Source organism: Thermobia domestica, chromosome 1, assembly GCF_964235325.1.
Source record: "Thermobia domestica chromosome 1, izTheDome1.hap1.1, whole genome shotgun sequence".
In the NCBI taxonomy this organism is placed as follows: domain Eukaryota; kingdom Metazoa; phylum Arthropoda; class Insecta; order Zygentoma; family Lepismatidae; genus Thermobia; species Thermobia domestica.
The window spans coordinates 206,597,208-206,620,157 of record NC_137454.1 but is presented as its reverse complement, the minus strand read 5'-3'; the positions used below and the strand labels follow the sequence as shown (position 1 = coordinate 206,620,157).

At 35.1% G+C, this 22,950-nt stretch overlaps 1 protein-coding gene across 5 annotated transcripts in view; it reads right to left on the bottom strand.

The window, feature by feature from the left end:
• Window positions 1-22,950, bottom strand: part of kl-2 (dynein heavy chain 2, axonemal kl-2) — a 564,598-nt gene that overhangs the window by 64,015 nt on the left and 477,633 nt on the right. For all 5 annotated transcript variants that reach the window (XR_014132735.1, XM_081769103.1, XM_081769086.1 and 2 more), the window contains 5 exons: window positions 22,415-22,561; window positions 15,202-15,508; window positions 13,382-13,513; window positions 3,238-3,322; window positions 1,789-1,980 (listed from right to left, as the gene is read on the bottom strand). Coding sequence is in view for 4 of the 5 variants with exons in the window: in XM_081769103.1 (XP_081625229.1) it covers window positions 1,789-1,980; window positions 3,238-3,322; window positions 13,382-13,513; window positions 15,202-15,508; window positions 22,415-22,561 (863 nt within the window). In the remaining variant the exon portion in view is untranslated. The remainder of the gene's footprint in view (window positions 1-1,788; window positions 1,981-3,237; window positions 3,323-13,381; window positions 13,514-15,201; window positions 15,509-22,414; window positions 22,562-22,950) is intronic.

Here is a 22,950-nt window from a genome sequence, read left to right as displayed (position 1 = left end):
TCGATAATAACCAGCCTTCCCGTAATCGGGAAGTGTAGGAAAACTGAAACTAACAATCAATGAATGAGTAGTAACGAGTTCATCTGACTTCTTACTTTAGATGTGAGCTATCTCTACAACATGTTGGTCAGCCAGTTCCGATTTAATCTCTTCCTCGGTGGCATTTAAGACGTCCCAACATGATATCATACCGAGTGAGACGTTCGATAGACTATGGAGCTCTACCAACACGTTCACTGGCCCAATGTTAGTTGATTTGAGTAACTTTGTTGTTAGCTTCTCATCGACCATTTCCATCAATAAAGTGTTATTCTGTAATTTCTTGATATCTTCAACCTGTCCGCCGTTTTTAATAATAACTTTATTAATGAGGAAAGGGGGCAAGAACTTAATAGTATTCGGACGATTTACTTCAGCATTGGTACAATAAGCATCTTTAATTACAAGATGTCAGACTACAGGCATAATGATACTTGTCTTTTCCACGCTATCTACAACTTGAGAGGTTGTCTTGTTTTCGTTTTGTTTGGGCTTTTTGCAAGACGGTGAGCCCGGACCCGATTTTGTAGTTTTACTACCCATAAAAAGTTAGTATTAAATATACATTTATAAAGAGAAAATATGTGTGAACACCGCAACTTCAAGCCGGGGACTTGCAAGAACTTACGCTACTCCCCTGCCTATCCCATATGCACGCCCTCACCGTAGGATCAGCGAGGGGCCGACACGGTCAAGAGGAATGAAGGTGCAAGAATATCATTCCCATTGAGAGAAACGCCTGACTCCGAGAAAAAAAAAAAAAAAAAAAAAGAACTACAAGAAACAACTTGTCGAATAAAAAAGTAGACTCCAGCAGCCCACAAGAGAAAACAGTGTGTGGATTTTAAAATCTTTTTGTGCTTTTATTACTTTTTACTCTTTTATGCTTTAATAGTTTTTTTTGTTGTTGTTTTTTTTTTCGTATTTTTTATATTTTCAAAGATTTGGACACCGGACAACACGAAAACTTCAAGCCGGCCAGGATGGGTGCACTTTTACCTTAGATGGAGGAACACGTCCATGGATCATCCACTTCCCAAGACTCCCACCAACCATTTAGGGCACCGCTATATTTGGTTCTGCTGGATGCACATGCGCCTTACTCCTCTGTTCTATGGCTTCGGGTCCATGCGTCTTCCAAATCACAAATCCTTTTATCAGAAACAGGACATAGCAAGAGAAAGCAGTCCACATCCGAATCTTGTTTTTGTGCTTTGGTCGATCACAGATTTTAAATGCCGGATGATGAGCCCGGCACAATTCGATACCTTGGAAGACCAGTGGCTGACTGCAGTTCCAAAGAACTGGGCGATGGGGCCGCCAAATCCCGACGCCGGAAAAAGTATTTTGATGTGGGCTCTAGGGATACTTGCTTTTCACAGACTTTTATCGGGTCTCTACGTTCTTCATTTTTGGTCCTTATCACTTTGCTCCCCGATGCATAGTTGATGCAAATTAGCTTGTAATACTCAATTTGACTCACCCTATCTATCTTAACAATGGAAATTTGACTTTTAGAAACTCATAACATGTTAGCTACTGCAATCTAAAGAATGTATGAGACAATGCGGTCACTAAAGACAGCATTATCCCCCATAAGCTGATATATATATATATATATATATATATATATATATATATATATATATATATATATATATATATATATATATATATATATATATATATATATATATATATATATATATATATATATATATATATATATAAGAGCAAACATATACCAACCTCAAAATCTGAGTCGTTAAAACTGTATATCACATTCCAACCTAATTGTTGGAATTTTCTTCGCTCCAACAGAACTGAATGAAAGAAACATAATGCAAAAAGTAATTTCTTAAATTTTTCTGGACGTATGGTGGACTGGAACTGGGCTTCCGATATTGTTTGATACAACCGCTTCATATTGGCTTTAATTCCCTATCAAGAAAAGAACATAAATAATTCATAAAGTTAAACCAAGATAAATGTTAATATAATATATTCTAACTGAAAAAAATTATGTGTACCATGGCTACCAAATTTGATTAAGACCTGAGGTATTTATAGATTTTCCTTTTAAAGGTGTTAAATACAAAGAAAATTACCTCTGTAACTGTGGTTAGAAATGAAATTAAATGACATGATAAGTTTAACGTCCTACGTTATATCCTGTACGCTGAAGAAGGCAAATGATAAATATAACTGAATGATGAGAGAATTTGTTGATTGAATGATTTGTTATAGTTTAATGAGACCATCAGCAGCGAGACAATTTGCTCGAGTCATAATAAGGTCAATTACTGATATATGCTGCATATTAAAAATTCAAAACAAATCTTCTAAAAAAATATTTAAAAAGGTGTAGTTCTAATATAAGTTAGGGAACTTAATATACATTTTAAAAATCTATATAAAGTCAAACAGCGGTCAAGAAAAGGTTAAAAGAATAAATAACGAAATATGTAACTAAAAATAACTTAATATCAACAATATTAGAAACACAAGCAAAAATCTTTTTAAAAAAGCGTTAGCTACTTTAATCTAGCGAATGAATGAGAAAATACTGTCAGGAAAGACCACAGTATCCCCCAAAACCTGATTAAGATGTTTAGGCAGTCCTAAACGTTCTCTGAAGTCTGAATATTCTCAACATTCTACAAAATATACCAATTACTTACTGGAACGATACTAATATTCCCGTTTCGTCAACCAAAGTTTTACAATTTTTACACACAAGTGTATGACATGGTCTGTTCTTTTCTCAGCAACAAGCGTAATTAAAAATTAAAAACTTTTACACAATTGCACAGTGTTTCCATATTACTAACATTTTCATCACCAATATATTGTATTTCTAATGGTTGTGCAAATAAAAATCTTATAGAGAGTTGATTGATTTAACTGAGAATTGATTGACACTTGATCTCTTTTTGGAAAAATAGAACATACATTATTACGAGATTAATGTTTTATTATAGTATTCTATTATTACAGCAGATACGTTTAGAAAAGAAATTAAAAATGTTGCCTTAGTTTGAAAAGTATGAATAAACTAAAAACTTATAGCAGAACAATATATCGCACCAAATTCATATGAACAAAGTATGAAATCGAAATAGTTATCCAGTAATCAGTGATTACGTTTATCTCCAATTTATTAAATAGTCAGATTTTTGTGTCACAAGTGTTACTTACTTTAGGCGGTTCTGTTGTCATTTTAATGCCTGCTTGCAACACTGAAATCGGAAAGTCCGGATGTGGACTAGAACTTAACCACATCCTGAAAGAAAACAATTACTCATTATTGATCACAATAAACAGAGCAGAGAACATTAAACAAACTATTTTCTCCAATATTTTACAAATAATAATAATTGAGTTAGCCCAAAGAATAATCAAACTGTTTTATATTTGTTTAAATATGAAATTACCTTAAATTAAAAATAAAATAAATTAAACAGTACAATAAGAAACAAGATCATACTGTATTTTGTTCAGTCTTGTTTCTTTTAGACTTAATTTCTCGGCCTGCTATTTTTTCACCGTTATTTACATAACGCTCAATCTCAGTCTAGCGCCGTACAACTTTACGTTTTAGGATTTTTGAAAACTGATTGATTGATTGATTAATTACTGGGTGTTTAATGGAAACATCAGCATCGAGGTTATTTGTCCCCGTCACGATGAGGAAAATGATCGACACATTCTGTGTATTAAATTAAAAAAAAACAACAACTTTAAACTGTTTATTTTTATTTGTTAGGATTAGAATTTAAATTTCTGGGCGATCGGCATCTATGGCCATGTTAGCCCGTCATGAAATAGAGATGATATCCCTCGGCGATCATATTGCTTGGGAAATTGGGGAGGAAATAAGGAATGGGGAAGGAAGAAATCAGCCTGGGGCAATTATATACGGTACTGTCCCGACATTTGCCTGGTGCGAATGAGGAAAACAAGGAAAAACATCACAATGACTGGCCTCAAAAAGCTTTTACACTTTTTCGACCGAGAGACTTCACTTATTTTTATTTGTAAGATATTATACATATATATGGAATGGATGAATGATTAGGTTTTATGGGGAGATCAGCTGCCAGGTTATTTGTCCCTCTTACAAAAGCTCAATAGTCAACATGTGAACTTCATAAAAAGACACTGTTGACACAAAAACTATAATCAAAAGCATCGTGCATGAAACAAAGGCCGTGAAAAAAATAAAATAATCAATATCAAAGTAAAAACACATAACTTTAAAAAAGAACTTTAAAGAACTTTAACTGCGTAGAAAAGTAACTTTAAAAAGTAATAATATTCTTAAGTAAAAGAATAATACAACAAATCAGGTAAAACCTCAGAGAAATGAATAATGATTATGGTTTAATGGAGATGTCAGCAGCGAGGCTATCTGTCCCCGTCATGACAAGACTAAAACAAATTATACCGAATACTCAGTGGGACGATACAGTCTTCACACTTACTCTACATTAAATATCCAAATATCCAAAATAAAATTTCTAAAAAAACAGTTCAAATGAAAGTTCTACAAATAAAAAATTAAAACACAGGTCTCGGAAAGGCTAAACAAATAAATACAACATAGAATATATATATATAATGATAATAAAACACTACGAAAATTTTAAAAGAAAAACCTTAGAATGATAAATAAGTAAATTATTATGGTTCAATGTTAGTGTTAACAAAGAGGATGTTTGTTCCCCGTCACGATAAAGTCAACAGCTAACACCATAGTGTCCACTGAAAATTCATAATTAATTTTATTAAAATATGTATTTCATATCAAAGTACATCAAAATAAGACTTAAAATAGAAAAATATATAAAAATTAAGAACACAATATAAAATATATAATGCGAAAAATAATTCAGAAATAGAATTATCAATACCACATAACACGAAAAAACTAATAAGAAGACCTTGGAGTTCGTTAGCTATTCTAATATCACGAATAAAACTAAAGCCCACACGTGAATAAGATTTTAAGGTATTTCTAAGCATTGACACAGGGCTGAGTATTCTAGGTATTCGATAAAAATGTGCCGAATACTCAGTGGAACGATAGTCTTCACAATACGGGTGGTTAGCGTCACGTACTAAATAAGAATGTGTTAGATGAAAGTGTCCGATACTCAACAAGTTAGGATCACTTCATCTCAGGGGCGATGTTGCCAATTACCCCAAAGAGGTTTTATTGAGTGAAGCTTATGGTAGTTTACCTAGGTTCCAAGTTGATTTCCTTGAGAGCGCATCTGTTGGACGAAACTTACGCAGATCTACAGGAGAGAGAGTGCTCCAGTACAACACTTGCCAATCAGACGTTCTTGGCTGCTTTATTGGGACGCTCGTTTTCTTGAATGTCGACATGTTCCAGTACTCAGCAGAGAATGATGACAGCCCTGCTGCTGTAGCTCAGAGATCTTAGAGAATGTCTTGTACGAAGGTGTGTTTGCTAAAGACATTCTGAAGGTATTTAATAACGCTCTGAGAGTCAGTGCAGATAACCTCATGATCTAGCGAATTATCAAACGCATGATCGAAAGCAAGCTTAAATGCTGTTAGCTCAACAGTAAATACTGAACAAGGCAATGAAGACTAAACTTTGAGCTGTCGTCGTTTGTGACGAAGAACCATCCGACGGGAATATTTTCTTTTGAACCGTCAATAAGCATCACATAGAAATTGCAATACTGTTCAAGTAACGCTCCACACTCTTGCTGGAACTCGTGGGCACCTTGGCGTAGTCAACAACCACGGTGTAAAAACACAAACATGCTGCAAACACTGAGATGGCCACACAAATTCATCTGCGCTGAGACCCATGTAAGCACGAACATACGTCCGTCTGGCACGAGGACGTATCGGTCGTAAATTTGGCCACCATACAAGGGAAAGTATAAGATTGGTCAGAGATATAACACACACGAGCAGTATAATTAAGAAGAGTTTCGTGACAATAGATTATGAGGGTTCGTTTGCTTCAACATAAAGACTGGTTACAGGTCTACTACGAAAATCACTAGTAGCTAGCCGAAGTCCTAGGTGATATACAGTGTCAAGCTGCAGCAGACGGGAACAGACTGATGAGTGAATAATACAACCATAGTCTAACTTAGACTGAATTAGACTACAATATAATCGTAACAGAACTATACAATTAGCACCTTGGGTGTGTGAAAAACCACGCAAATTTAATTCAGAGCTTAACAAGTATACTTAAAATTTCGAATGTGTGGTGTCCACGTTAAACGACAATCAAAAGTCAAACCCAAAATTAGAACGGTTTCAACAAAGAGAGAGGAATGTCAATGAGACATAAGTCCGGATCAACAAAGCAGTTTGTTGGCAGCAGAAGTGTACATAGTTTTCTGATCAGAAAACCAGAACTCTATCTTGTTCGATCAGCTAACAAGACGATTTAATGTAAAATAAGTCTGTCAAGTAATACTGACAAGTAAACCTTACGTTTGGGTGAATCGAGTTGCTGACTGAGATACATATGAGAAAGTAGTACCAAATGTGGTCAGTATTTCAGTGAAGTTTTAGGTGCGAAGCTCCAGGGGTTTAGGAGATACAGCTACCAGAACATCACATGGAAGTACAGAATAGTCTTCAAACAGTTGGAGGTAAAAGCTCTGTAAGACCTCTTGTAACGACAAAAGGTGAATAACAAATATATGGGTACATATTAGGACTAAGGGAAAGTCATATAGTAAGGGTATACCTAACGGTGGCCATCTTGAAATCCGCCATTTTGAATTAAGGTTAAGTTTTTAAAATAGGAATAGGGTCATGTGATACATGATTTAAGGCGCAAATTTAATCAGAAGAACAATGGTGACGTTAATTTTGATTCACGCACAATTGGTAAACAGTTACAGGGAAATTAAATATTGCAGTATATGTATTAGTCCTTTACCCCACCTTGTAAATTTGGTGTTAATGATAATAATTAAATAAAAAGCAGATGGATAAATATTAGGTCTATGGTAAGAGTTGCCTTGATGGCGTCCATGTTCAAATCCACCATTTTGAATCAGACAAAAGTTTTAAACAAAACGCATAACAGTGACACCTTATTAATAGCAAATTTTACCATAACTCCAACGGTATAACCATTTTTGCTTTATCATTAACCAGCACAAAATTAAATGGATCGCTCCTTACGACTACTGCTTTGACGGAATTGTTAACGACAAATGTGTCAAGTGTAACTCGATTGCCTTTGTCAGGTGTGCTCACTGTGAGCAGAGAATTTGTGCAAGTCATGCTCTTTTCTGAACTACATACTGATTGTACTAATTGAGGACTTTTCTGGAAGAAAGACCCAAGTTCAATTATGACTCAATTCCACTTTGGTCATTTTTCCTGAAATTAGCAACTTGTTTATGCGATAACAAATGCTGGTTAATGATAAAGCAAAAATGGTTATACCGTTGGAGTTATGGTAAAATTTTCTATTAATAAGGTGTCACTGTTATGCGTTTTGTTTAAAACATTTGTCTGATTCAAAATGGCGGATTTGAACATGGCCGCCATCAAGGCAACTCTAACCATAGACCTAATATTTATCCACCTGTTTTTTATTTAATTATTATCATTAACACAAAAGTTACAAGATGGGGTAAAGGACTAATACATATACTGCAATAATATTTAATTTCCCTGTAACTGTTTACCAAATCAAAATTAACGTCACCATTGTTCTTCTGATTAAATATGCTCCTTAAATCATGTAGCACATGACCCTATTCCTATTTTAAAAACTTAACCTTAATTCAAAATGGCGGATTTCAAGATGGCCGCCGTTAGGTATACCCTTACTATATGACTTTCCCCTAGTCCTAATATGTAACCATATATTTGTTATTCACCTTTTGTCGTTACAAGAGGTCTTACAGAGCTTTTACCCCCAACTGTATGAAGACTATTCTGTACTTCCATGTGATGTTCTGGTAGCTGTATCTTATAAACCCCTGGAGCTTCGCACCTAAAACTTCACTGAAATACTGACCACATTTAGTACTACTTTCTCATATGTGTCTCAGTCAGCAACTCGATTCACCCAAACGTAAGGTTTACTTGTGAGATATGTGGAATTGCAATAAATAACTAGATCACCAACACACAGGAGACCATAAACAGAAGCCTGGAAGTGAGATAGGACACTGTGACAACGACAGTAAACTGTGTTGACACTACGGACGCTGCCTTGAGGGACACCGTTTTCCTGCAGAAATCACTATGAGAGTTTAGAACCCATATGCACACTAAGATAATGTTCATCAAGAAAGTTACTTAATATTTTAGCAATAGGGTCACGATGACCCTATTCATTAAGCTGGTTTAAATTTCCGTAATGCCACGTTGTGTCATAAGCCTTCTCCAGATCGAAAAAATATATAGCAACACAGTGCAGACAATGCTGACGACAGAAGAATGCTTCTTGAATCTAGGTTTCGAGATTAGTAAGACTGTCAGTAGTGGAACAGAGAGAGTGAAAGATACAGTGAAATTTGATCAAGAGAGAATCTGATTCCAAATAGCATACCAGTTATTTGTTCATCATACGTTCGAACAGCTTACGAATACAATTAGTGAGTGTAATGGGTCTGTAACTGACGACATTCGTTGCAACTTTCTCTGGTTTTAAGATCGGACAGACCAGTCTCACACCATTAAGGGGGTAACACATTCTCTTTCCAGATGCAATTGAACAGATGCAATAAGGCGAGCTGGGTATCGCAAGAACCATTGCAAACATATCTTAAGATACGCGATCAATCCCTAGGTAGTAATTGACGACTTACGTAAAGCAGACTAGAACTCAAGAATCATGAAAGGTATGTTGTAACCTTCCGAATTGATTATCTGATTGTTGAATATTTAATGTTTTTGTTATTATATATTTACTTTAAACTGTTATTGTTGAATATTTGTTATTTTCATATATTTATTATTTATCTTTTCTTGTTTTTATATCTATTTTGGAGCATTTTTTTTTTTTTTACATTTTAATGTATTCGTTTTTAAATTTTATTTACGATTACAAATAGCTGCTGCTGACGTCCTCCTTAATAATAGTAACAAGAAAGAAAACATATAATAACAATAAACAGTAACAATAGTAACAATAGAGAAAAATATAGCGAGAACAATAAATACTAATAATAGTAACAATAAAGAAAATATTTAACAATAACAATAGTAAAAACACAATAAAAGATCAGAAATCAACGTTTGAGGCGAACCTATCTACGTGGGCCAAGTACCGTCCACCCAGTATCCATCAGCTCATCTTCCACCATGTCAGATTTTAAAGAAACTGCAGGTGGCTTACGAACAGGTGTGGATTTTGCTTTTTTCGGGGAAATGACCGTATCATTGAACTGGCATATATACTGGCTAAATTTTAGGCCGGCCATACAAGGTGAGCGACTACGAGCTGGAGTTCGCCGAAGACCACAACTAAAAGAAATGTGTGGGGTTTTGCAGGGTTCGCTAGTGATTGGGGTTTGAATTTCTGAACTTTTGTCGGAAACAAGATCAGTTTTGGTACCACTAATAAAAACAAATGGGACTTTGGAGGATTGGTTGATATTGGTTCAGAATTTCTGGACTTTTGACGGGAACAAGATCTCTTTGGGTGGAAATGTCGGACGTCTGGGTTGAAACAGACTTACAAGAAATAGCTGCAACAGTAGCAAAGCGTACAGAAAGCGAGGAAGGGGTGTTTTCCTTTAAGTTACACTTAGTATCGGGAACAGAGAAATAGCACAGAAATAGAAACACGTGAGGATTTGTGGGGTTTGCTAGTCGATGCAACTGGTCTCGGAATTTCTTGAGTTCTGTCAGGAAGAAAAATCAGTTTGGGTGGACATGTCGGAAGTCTGGTTTGCCACAGAATTACAAGTGGCTGCAACAGTAGCAAAGAGCACAAAAAGCGAGGAAGAGATGCTTTCTTTTAGGCAATGCTAAGTATCAGCAGCAGAGATCTCGTCAACCATTAGGTCTCGGATACGTTTTTTACGTTGAAAGGCTGACAGTCCCGGGACCAAGCAGAATGCTCGCCCTTACAGTCGACACAAAAGAGCTTGATGGCTGTACAAGGTTCCGCACCCTGACTACCCTGACCACAATTTGCACAAAGAGCAGCACTCGTATTACACGACATGCTGGTATGCCCGAAGTATTGAGATTTGAAACAACGCAGGGGACTGAGAATAAAGGAGCGGACCTTAAGTCATAATAACCAGCCTTCACGTACTCCAGAAGGGTAGGCAAACTGAAAGTAAGAATTAGTGACTGAATAGCAATGAGTTCACTTCTTACTTTCGATGCGAGCTACCTCAATATGTTGGCCAGCCATCTCCCATTTAAACTCTTTCTTGGTGGTGTTAGGGGGTCCCAACATGACATTACACCGCAAGAGACGTTAGTTAACGATGGTGTTCTACCGACACATTCACTGGTCCAGTGTTAGTCAATTTTAGTTACTCCGCTATTTGCTTCTCATCGACAGTTTCCACCAATAAGGTGCCATTCCATAATTTCTTGTTATTTTTAACCTGTCAGGCGTTATATGTAATTAGAATTATTTTATTAATGAGGAAAGGAGACAAGCCCCTATAGAACTCGAACGGTTAGCTTCAGCATTGACACTATCAGCATTCTTGCCTTCAATTACAAGATATCGGATTACAGGCATCACGATACTTGTCTCTTTTCCACACTATCTACACTCTGAGAGTTTGTCTCGCTCTCATTTGGTATGGGCTTTGGTATTGATTTATCAGTATTCTTTTCTTTAATTACAAAATATCGGATTACAGGAATTGCGATACATGTCTTTTCCACATTTTCTGCACCGGGTTGAGTTTCGTTTTTGCTCACATTAGAATTATGGTTTTCTTAGAGGATGAGCCCGGACTCGAAGTAAATGAATTTTTACACATATGAGTTTATTTTATTTTATTTTTTTTAACATTTAGAAATGAAACATGCGTATGGTCACTGCAACACTACACCGAAGCGTTCATGAGGACAGCTAAAGCTACTTCCCTAGCAATCCTTGTACACACGCCCTCACTGAAGGATCAACGTGGTCAAAAAAAATGGAAGGAGTATTAAACCACCATGTCCGTCAACAAAAGGAAATGGACCCGGAATAATAATAATAATAATAATAATAATAATAATAATAATAATAATAATAATAATAATAATAATAATAATAATAATAATAATAATAATAATAATACGATACAAAAAGAATAATCTGAATTAACAAACCACAACACTCAGAAGTCTCTAAACAAGTAACAAATAAAATGATGCAGATTTTATTTTAACATTTTATAGTTGTAAATATATATTCAAAGATTTTTGTATAAAAAAAAAAGTAGAGCATGGACTCAGACAAAAGCTAGGATGGGAATGGTGCACATCCATCTTTCTCACATCGGTTCACTGTTCATCCTTTATCAAGTCTCCCACCAATCACATGCGTGTCCTGCATCGTTGTTTGCAACTAAGAGGACAGTTGCGAACAAAACTGTCCTCTCATCCCACACTCTTCCTCAGGTGATCCGATGATATCGGTGCATGAAGGAGAACTAAAGGGTAATGTTTGATCACCAAAGGCATCATCTTTATTGACCCTCAAATAGTTGTGTGATAAGCACGCGTATTGTCTGTGCGCATTATCTATGGCGGGAGCATATTAGATTGAATCCTAATTTAAACAGTATGTCGCTCTTCTATGTTATACAGAATCACTTTAGAAAAGAGACAAGCCCTAATCAAAGGAACAGGATTTTATGATAAATGACCGGTTTAAGCGGAAGAGTTTATTTTAATCTATGAGGAATAGTATTTGTTTTCATATTAAAGAATGTGTAACTATCTTCCTAAATATTCACTTGATTTATCCTAAAGGCAAAAACATAAATTACGTATGGAGAAAGTTAATTTACGTACTCTCTTGATAATTGAATTTTGATCTTGAATTGTTATATTGAAAAACGAACTATTTTAATATTGCTTTTAATTGGTTCATTGATATATAAAATTAAAAACATTAGTCGTGGTAAACTTAAAAGAATAAATAACAAAATAGGAAAATTTTAAGAAGAAAATAACTTAAAAACAGAAATGATACCGAGATATAACAGAAAATGAAACGAATGCTAACTACCTTAATCGCACAAATAAATGCAAGAATATGATCACTAAAACTAGGGTTTTCCCCAAGACCCGACTAATATTATTAGTTTTAAACATAATCTTAAGTCTGAGTGTTCTGGATATTCTACTAGCATGTGCTGAATACTCAGTAAGACGATATATTCTTTACAATGCGGATGATTAGCAGCGACGCAACTAGGCTAGTTGTCGCCCGGGGCAAGAGCTCGCCTTAGCGCCCCTTCCCTCATCAACCAAACCAAAACATTCCCCGTCTATACCTGATACTGGCATCACACAGAAATTCTCCTATTGCATTTGTCCTTCAAGTGGTAAAGCTTGATTTCAAAATTGCAGTACATAATAAATTTTTAGTACAAGATAAAACACCAAATTAATTAGTATTTGATTGCCAAATAATCTACGAATAGAATGCTAGACACATGCTTATAGTCTTATCATAACAACTGCAAATCACAATGTTTTTGGAATTATATCGGTATGTACATATGTGTAGAATGAATCAACAGTCTGTTGTTTTAGAATAGAATATTTAAATATGACAAACAGTCAAGCTGTTGTTTCGAGTATTATACTCTGACATTTTACAAATCTCTTAAATCGATGTAAATTAAATGAAAACACAAAAAGCTGGAACTAAAATTTCTTTGTGGGCTCTTTTGGCAGTCTCTCACACACAATGTCCTCAAAATATAGCTTTGAAGCTAACTTATGCTCTATGGACATGATCCTAAGGTTGGTGAATCGTTGTTGTCCTGTTAAGTCTCTGAGGTATTTTTTTAAAATTATCTTTAGTTTGCTAAACCTCCTCTCATTATCTTATAGTGAAAATAAATATTTGCCCATTTTTGTGTCCTCTCAATCCGGTACCCGGGTCACAAGCCCCATTTGCCCCCCTCTAGTTGCGTGACTGATGATTAGCGCTACATAAAATAGAAATATGCCAGATGAGAGTGTCCAATATACGAAAGAGCACCAGGATCACTTCACTTCGGCGATTAGTATGCGACGACGTCTGTCAATTGCACAAAATAGATTTAACAGAATGGAGCTTATTTTCGTTAGCCTTTTTAAGTAACTAATACATATCTAATGGTTTTATTGTTATTCATACCTGAAGTCCGGGTGCACAGTGGCATCCCGTAAATTGTCTACAAACTTATCTAATTGAGGCATCCAGCTCAGGGACAGATGGCAGTTCGCTAAGAAAACCCAATGTCCTTCCTCAATTCCTGTCGCCAACATCCTGAAACAACATAAAGCCATTAATACTTAATCAGTTTACTTAATTTTTAGTGTGTATATACAACTTTATTAAGATTTCGAAACTAAGAGTAGATAGATTAACTTAAAAAAAAAAAAAAAAAAAATCACTTATAGATGCTTGTGCAGTCACAAACGTGGTATCTATGAGTACTTATCTACAATTTTTTTTTTTTTTTTTTTTTTTTAATGAATGTAGTTAACTGTAGCCTTCATTTCTAACTTATAGACAAAGATCTTGATATTCATTTTTATGATGACTATACCAGACTTGTACCTTGTAATGTGTTTTACTTACTAACATATTTTTATATCCAAACTAAAATTATAGCAAATATAACAAATTAAGTAACACTACGAATACTTAACACAAAGAAGAGATTCCAATAATTAATTTTCGTTTTAAAATAACAGACAAATTCTGACCAAAGCATATATTAACTAATAAATAATAGCGTTACAGTTTCGGCAAATTAACTTTGCCTTCATCAGACACATTATAATGTGTCTGATGAAGGCAAAGTTAATTTGCCGAAACTGTAACGCTATTATTTATTAGTTAATATATGCTTTGGTCAGAATTTGTCTGTTATTTTATACAAGAAGTTCCAAAGCTAGAATGAGTGGCTTTCGTTTTAAATAGGTGCTAATACAAAGTGCCTCTTATGAGGATGATAACAAATACATGCAAATCTACTCGAACACCTTTTAATGAAGAGCTTCTGAAAGAATTATTGAAGTTTACAATCATAACGGAACTTTGTACTTCGACCGCATTTCAACAAAATACAAGTTAATTCTGCATGATTTAACACCTGTATTCTGGATACAATGATGGAACCTAAAAGTAAATACAAATAATTTTAGAAAAACTACTGGTTCAAGGTTCTCTCATCTAAGTTTCTATGCCACCTTTCTATGACACATTCTCGAAGTCAAGAAGTATGCTTCAAATCACTAGTGATTTTCAACGATGGTCTATTGTTAGATAATAATCCGAAAGTAGTATGGGTCAAAGGCAATCGGAATTGACTCAAAGATAAATATTGCATTGTCACTGAAAACTGATTGATTATGCCTTTAAAAAGTGTTGAAAATGAATCTGTTAAGTGACGTTCACGTTGATATCTGGACCAACAGCGCGACAACTGATCATCATCATAGATATTCTGTTATTATGAGCAGGTCGCTTGCCGCAACTGAGAATCTTCTACGCTCCACAGTCTTCAGCTTACTTCTTCGTTTAAACGTACGAGCGGGACAACTGAGGGTACAGCAATTGCATGAGTTTACTTGTGACAGAACATCCGGTTAACCTGAACAAAATAATTTCTACGTTTTGTTTTTAAAAAATGACGCTTTTTACAATATTCCAACAAAATATACAAAAATATCCAAAAGGTATCATAGGCTTATCATGCACTTGACACGAATCCTACAGAAAACTTTTGGGTTATGGTTGGTCGTACACAAATGAATGAATGAATGATTATAGTTCAATGGAGGGGGAGGCGTCAGGAGCGAGGCTATTTGTAACCACCACGATACGGCTAATGGCCGATACACACTGTACATTAAAAATCATACACCATGTCGACGATTTTTACACACAACTTCTTAGTATCAAATAGAGATACTGTACTTAAACTCTTATAACGCAACCCGGATTACCTTTCAGCATATGGCGCTTGTCCTTGGCCCAAGGAGAGGGATGCAAAGCTATCCCTCACTCCCATCGTATCTGATAAAGCTATTAACGCATTTGTTGGATCAACTCCTGGCGACAAAACAAAAATAAGAGGCGTGTATTCATTTGAGTCCTCCAAAACACTCTGCATATTTAGAACAGGAGGTTCAACGAAACGAGGTCCTAAATTATTTACAACGAATGTTGAGACACAAAAAGCCATCCTATCTGGTCGTAAGCAGCGTACAAACAACATTCTCTGAAGTTCATTGCAAATCTCTTCCCATTCACCTATAATGAAATAAAATAAAACAAGTTAAGGATTTCCTGTTCTGTTTATAAATAACTACATGAAAATGAGTTCATGTTTGACTGACTACTTTGAGTTCAACGTTCTTTTCAGCACTGCACAAAATGGAACGGATTGCTAAAACTGGAATCGGAAACATTATTAAGTTTTTTATCTAAGGCATAATATTCACCGGGAAATAAACCAGGGACAATGCATGTCATATTTCACCACAATGGGTCACGATTGGTTTCACAGTTGAATTAATTATTAGTATTCTAGTTAAGAACAAGGGCTTAATTAACAATATAAGTCACTTGTAATAATTAAAAACACATGAATACTGACATTTTATAAAAAAAGAGTAATGAGTATAAGACATGGCATTTGCATTTAAAATATCAGATTACTGCTTTGTATAGGGAAAAATATCGAAACTTAAGGATGTTTTGTGAATAACTTATTATTATTGATTTATTGATTGACTGGTTGTGGTTTAATGGGTACGTCAGCAGCTAGGCTGTTCGTATCCTGTCACGATAAGGTCAATGCCCGACACATTCTGTACATTAAAAATCCATTAAAATAAGATATTTACTTTGAAAATACTATTTCATAAAGCTACAATAAAGCTCAATAAAGAGTAACATCTCGGAAGCACTTTAGAATTTAATATTCATAAGTGTCAGAAAGTTATAGTTATAATTATCTTTGTGCAATACAATATTTTTGTAAACAAAATAATTAAAAGGCATAAAAATCAGGAAATATCCCTATCGCACTTTAGACACACAACTGTTGCGAAGTGTTAGTGAAATAGTAATCTACCGGTTTTTTTTATTCAAGATAGGAATTACTCTAGTTATCACGGAAGGTTGAAAAAAAAGATTTTGGTAATACACGCTATGAGATATAGCAACAACGGAGAGTAGTTTATAACCCAAGATAAAGCTGTAATGTCTTGCAGAAAAGTCAATGAATATTAGAAGTTGAAATAATGAACACTAAATAAGAGAGCTGCCTAGTTGTTGCAGAACTACGGCGTCTATTCCTCTCTAGAGTAAAGTCTTTGGTTTATTTGTTTCTCAGAAAAAAACTTGGCGTATCTTTTTGATAAAATCTAAGTAGTCATCTCTGACAACAACGAACTAGACAAAATTTATTATTACTTTGTCACACATCTTCGAATTCAGTATTTTTCAGATTCAGCAATATTTGCGAATCTTACTTTCTCTTCCTAGCCAAGAAGAAAGTATCGTTACCTTAACATGGTATGTAGAGGAGGAGAATAGGATTAATGGCTGTTAAGGTGATCATTTGCAAATAATAATAATAATAATAATAATAATAATAATAATAATAATAATAATAATAATAATAATATAAGGGAAAATAAATAAACCTACAGACAATTTTCCACATTGTATCTTGTCATTGGTATGCAACAGTTGAAAACAAATTTGAACTATTGTTACTAAGTAAAAAGAAAAAGTTTCGTTGCCTGGAACTGGAAGGCATTTGTTTTTCTTTTTTGATTCACGGTTTATTAGTAATGTTTAATGCTTAAATTAAATTTGTGAGTATTAAGTGATGAGTTCGTATGAAGACATCGTAAGAAAAAGAACGTAAGTAAAAGAGATTTTAAATGTATTTCTTTGTTTGAGATTGATTTACGTAATACATATGCTGGTTCAGTATTACTGAGCTGAAGTCAATGTGCCACTGTACCACGCATGCGCAGCCCATTGCCGTAAGATTACCACGAAGCAAGCAATAATATCTCGTTAATCACGTAGAAGAGCAATATGGTCGAGCGTAGTCTGATACCACCGAAACTGAACAGATTCTGGGAGAGGGTCATTGTGGCTCTTTCCGACGCTAAGTTCGCTTCATTGCGTGTCGTAGAAATGTGTCAAGTGCTTAAGTTTCGTGTAGGTCGTGCCACTGTTAATCGTATTATACAGTAATATGCGGCACAGAGTTCTGGATCCACCACACCCACGCGAACATCTAGAACTATTTCCCAAAAGAGTTTATGATTGTGGTCGGTTTATCGTACATAGGCAAACTGCATTTCCGAAAGGTGGAACGAAACGTCAACATCAATGCTGCGTACTACCAGACTCATGTTCTGACTGAAATGTACCAGCATGAAATTACAGCATTGTACGGACAAATGTAAACCAGCTTGAACTGCACCAAGACAAAGCATCCTGCCATACGGTGAAAATGTCACTGGAATCCTATCGCCGTATAGAATAGGAAACTGGAATTTCGGCAATTTCCTTCTCTGGCATTCCTGTTAAGAGTTCAGACGCCAGCTCAATGGACTATTGTACTTTCAGACGCCTCAAGCGGCGCCTATCTCATTGTCAAGTTCGCACCATCACCGGCCTGTGGAAAGCCTATAAAGAGTAATGGGATGCAACACCTATGATCCAGCTGCAATGCCATCTCCTGCGATGGAAACTTCGGTGTCGGGCAATAGTCAGTAGAGGTGGCCTGCAGATGGTATATGTCAATAGAAAATGGCACTTCTTAGGTAAATGGCATATTCAAATTCGGTTCAATATAAGTGAATCAACTTCTATATTTATGCATACTGTACAAGCTAATATGGACAAGGCTCCGAAAACAAATTTGTATTATTAAATTCAAAATTAATAAACAAAAATTCCATGTAGTATGAAATATGATCAAGTTTATCGCAGTAAGAAGTTCCTTTGCTCTTTCGGGCATAGGATGCACAAATATCTTTTACTTCAGAGTCTCTGAACTAATTTGTACAAAATAAGAAAACTTAGTATCTTTCGGACTACAATTGTGATTTCTCATTCTTTCCTTCAATATTAACAGCAAATCCTCAATTAGATGTTTTATCTGGTGAATTCCCTGGCCAGCTGGTATTTGTTTAATATAGCTTGCAATTCTTTTGATTCGTGATAAAGTACTAGGCATTGTTAAAAAAAAACTCCACTTCGTCAGAGTAAAGCATATCTAGAGTTCGGATGAGTTTTTCAGAAAATAGGCTCTAAATCGCTTTTACCAGATGTTTAGAGTGACGTAAATTAGACTGAAAAGCTTGATATTTACTGTTTCCAAAATACATATCAAGTTTTTCAACCGTTTCCTAAATACACACATATGGCACAATAATATACTTGGGCTTCAAAACAAACATATGCTAGGTGCAGAAAACATAGAAGACATTAATCTTAACATTTTTTCTGCAGAATGAGAATACTTCTCGGTAAAGTATAATTCCCCCAAAACATAATTCAGTACGTTAACAGCGAATAAAAATTGCACGATATATATTTCTGAAATTAATGCTTGATAATATTTAATAAATGTACGAATAAAAATATTTGTATAACTTCTATGTTGCGTTATATCCCATAAGAGACTTTCAGGTATTGCCAGGATCGGTGGTGCTGTCCTGTAATCCAGCTTTCCTGGGAGTGACATATTGTGGTGAGGAACGGCCTATACTGTAAGGCTTAATTTTGCATGTTGGTCTGCACACCAGACAACTGCAGCAAACTCAATCACTGGTCGTGGTTCGATGTCAACGTTAATAATACGTATTATTCTTCATAACCTCGGTGTTGTAGTAGGACGTAAGACAAACTCAAATCCGTTTCCAGGTATCTAAACACCTAAAAATTTAGTCATTAGTTCTCTATTAATATGGATAGAAAATGGTATAACTCGTTATCAATTTATTATTTTAAACTTACTAAGCTTGTTTTATTTTCGATTATATGAAGCTATCCAGGTTTATATCGTTTGACAAACTTGTGCGCAAGTTGATGAAGTCTGGTAGTTTTGATTGGGGAATTTAAAAGCACATTAGATACAATATGCACATTCGGCATACAGTACATTATTATGTGGACTTACCATGTTCGGTGAGTCGTTAATATATAAAATTACAACATTTGTCTTAACATATTGAGCCCTGTGGGTTTCTACGGGTAACAATCTTTACCCTAAATTCGATATCCTCTTAAAACATGATGGTTTAGCTTCGCCAATAATACACTATGACTATTCCCCCCTCCTCCCTCGTCGAATTTCCCAAAAATCTTCCTTAGTAGTACCTTACATCACAAATCATATGTACTGTCCGGTATGTCCCTTGTATAGAATAGATTGTTTCCGATTACATAAATAGGACACAATATATTCTATTGCCGCCTTTGTAAGGTTTAGGCTTGCGAATTTCGCTATTAGAATACTATGATCCACGACATCGAATGCCTTACTTTAGTCGGTATAAATAACGTCTACCTGACCGCCTTTTTCTAACTCTGTTGCTATAAAATTTGTTGTAACTGCTAGGTTTGTTGCAGTAGATCTATTGTGTAAGAAACCATGTTGATATATTAATATAGCTGGCTTTACGTGATTCAAAATTCGTGTATATAAAATATTCTCAAGGATTTTGGCAAAAAGAGATAATATATCTATAGGTCTGAAGTTTTGTATTTCGCTTTTATTTCCAGACTTTTGCACTGGACACACTAAATTTTCTTTCCATATGTCCGGAAAAGTGCATGTTCTTACGGACATATTGAATATAGTATGGAGCGGAAGCTTGAATATATCAATACAGCCTTTGACAACATACGGAGGAATACCATCAGTTCCACATGACGCTTTTGGTTTAAGTGCCTTTATAGTCACATCAGTTCCTTGCAGTTGTATTTCTCCAAGTTGAAAGCTGTCCAACAGGTAACTGTATTCCGTCTTGTTAGATATTAAACTGTATACCTCATATTTTGCTGAGACATTGTTATAAACAGATTGAAAGTAATGTACGAAAGCCTGAGCAATCTCATTATCATGATTTCTTTCTTTCAAGGAGACTGATGACATATGTTTGGTTTTGCTTTTGACAAAACTCCAAAGTTGGCCCGGATCATTATGAATAGAAAGTTCAGATTCAAGAATGAATGTTTTATATGCAACTGATATGTCAGTTTTTATCTGTTTACGTAACTTATGAAATTTTTCACGATGATATAGGCTTGCAGTTATTCCACTTTTCAATTTTTTATGATGATATCATTTGGATTTTACATTTCAAATTATACTATAAGTGCACTAGCTCGGATTCTTTCGATTAACATGTTTCTTACGGAGAATACACATGCTAAATACATCATTAACCATGTTGTAAGAGTTGCATATAACACTATTGATATAATTTGTTTGCGAAAGACAGCTCTAGTTTATTTTGTGCAGTTCAACGTATAATGTTTTGAAATCTGCTTTCCTAAGGTTGAAACCAGATACTTTAGCTTCTCTGTTTTCTTTCTTTGGAAAGTTTAATGGGAGAAAGACACTTATTGCTGGATGGCACCTGTCTTCCTTAGTAATAAGAGGACATTCTCTTTGAACGAGAAGCTTATCAATATTTGATAATATTAAATCTAGAGTTCGGCCATTACTGTTCTGAATATTATTAAATGACGCTAAATTATATAAGGACATAAAGTTATATAATTTTTTACTATTTGTTGTCGATGATAAGAAATCAAAATCACAACCAGTTATTTCAGGAACATTGAAATCTCCTATGCAGAGAATGTTGCTACCTATTGGGCAATTAGTCTCAATAAATTAATAGAATTGTTCATATATTACTACACTTGATTCGGGAAGAATGTACACTGCACATACAAATACGGTGATTCTACTAATTACTGTAATTAGTTCTTCCCACCAAGCCTTCGGGTCACTTAGCAAATGTATTTATTTTTTTATTCCATGCCATATTTGTGCATTTATTCAAGGACTTCGTTATAAACGACATGTGTTCATTTAGATCATTGAGAAGCAAGGGTTAGCACAGCTAGCGACATCTATTAGCATCAGGCAGGTAGTCGAAATCTACTAGAAGTACTACAGTGCAGTTCACTTATAACGAACTCGGAAATAGCGAATTATTAGATATTACGAACATAAATGAAATCCCCGTCACACCGCCTATTTAAAACTTGGAAGAAATGATCGCATATTACGAACAATATTTTCCGTAAAGACGGCTTATAGCGAAGTTTTCAGAATGGAATTGTGTTTTCTTTTCTCCTGCTCGTGGATAACTCAGGTACCGCAAAATTGGTTTTCATAGCTGTTGTCGCTGTGCAAGCCAGGCATGACTTACACCTCTCCTCCCACTCGGATGACAGCAAAAATCGCCCTGGGTGCAGATTTTTCCGACAACTCGCGTCCACCAGAGTTCAAGGTCGACGTTAAAAATAAATCTCTGTTTTCACTGGAGCTCATTGTGTTAGACATGGAGAGAAAGTGAGCTGCGTTTTTCGGTAGCTGTAAGGTAGGAACACGCCGCAAGTTGATTTTTTAACTCGTGTTTGTGCATCGCTAGATTGAAAGATGACACTTGGAGTGAATTTCAGGAAGCAGCGACACAAGAAATGAATCTGTCGAGTACGTCGCTGCAGATGATGCGTTTGTAATTAAGGATCCCGATGTTGATAATTCAATTGTGGAAAGCGTGAGGGGGGCTACGAATGAAGATGAAGCAGATTCCAATGATACAGGGGAAGCGGAAAATGTGAAACAATCCGTGAGTTCCAAAGAAGCGATTCCAAAATTTGGAAAACTTGCAACGCTATCTTTTCGAACACAGCAACACGATGCCAGACAATGCATTTCGGGTATTTGAGAGAATGGAAGTGGTGTTGCTACGAACAGCGGCAGCAGACACGGTTCAGAAGAAAATTACAGACTTCAAGCGTGCTTGAACAGGTAGGAAAAACTGCAATATGTACGATAGGCTAGATAACAATCCAATTAATCAAATTATCTTCAGATGTAATGCTACTTTAAATTCCTCTTTGTTTTAATATTTTATGTACTTTAAACATATTGCTACTTACCAACCAACGGCAAGGTTTCCGGTTCTGTGTGTGTATACCAGGCATGCCAATCTCGAGGAAACTGCTCAAATGTGTTGACTACACCATGAAAACCAGGTAGTTTATCTAATTCTGTAATATTATCCCAAGCAGTATCTGATAACCAACCTTAATAAGGAAAATAGAAAAACAAATATTAGGTACCCAAAATAAAAATTTACTGAGCCAATCAACATACGGCCACTTAAAGTTATTTTCTTCATTTCGTGAATTTATATTTATTTATTTATTTCTTTTTTAAATGTATTCTCCTGACAAGCAATTTATGATAATAGTTACTAGGGAAGTAAAATAAGAAATACAAAATGGATTGAACATGCTAATAAGATGGAATTATCTTTAAAGTGTATATTACGAAAACTACGACAGAAGTTAAAATAAATACATAAACTTGCACCATTCATTACTATAAATTAATATAAGAATACACCAAACATAATAATACAGAATCATCTTATTTGCTGATCTCTCTGCATATAAGTCTCTATGTAGACTAT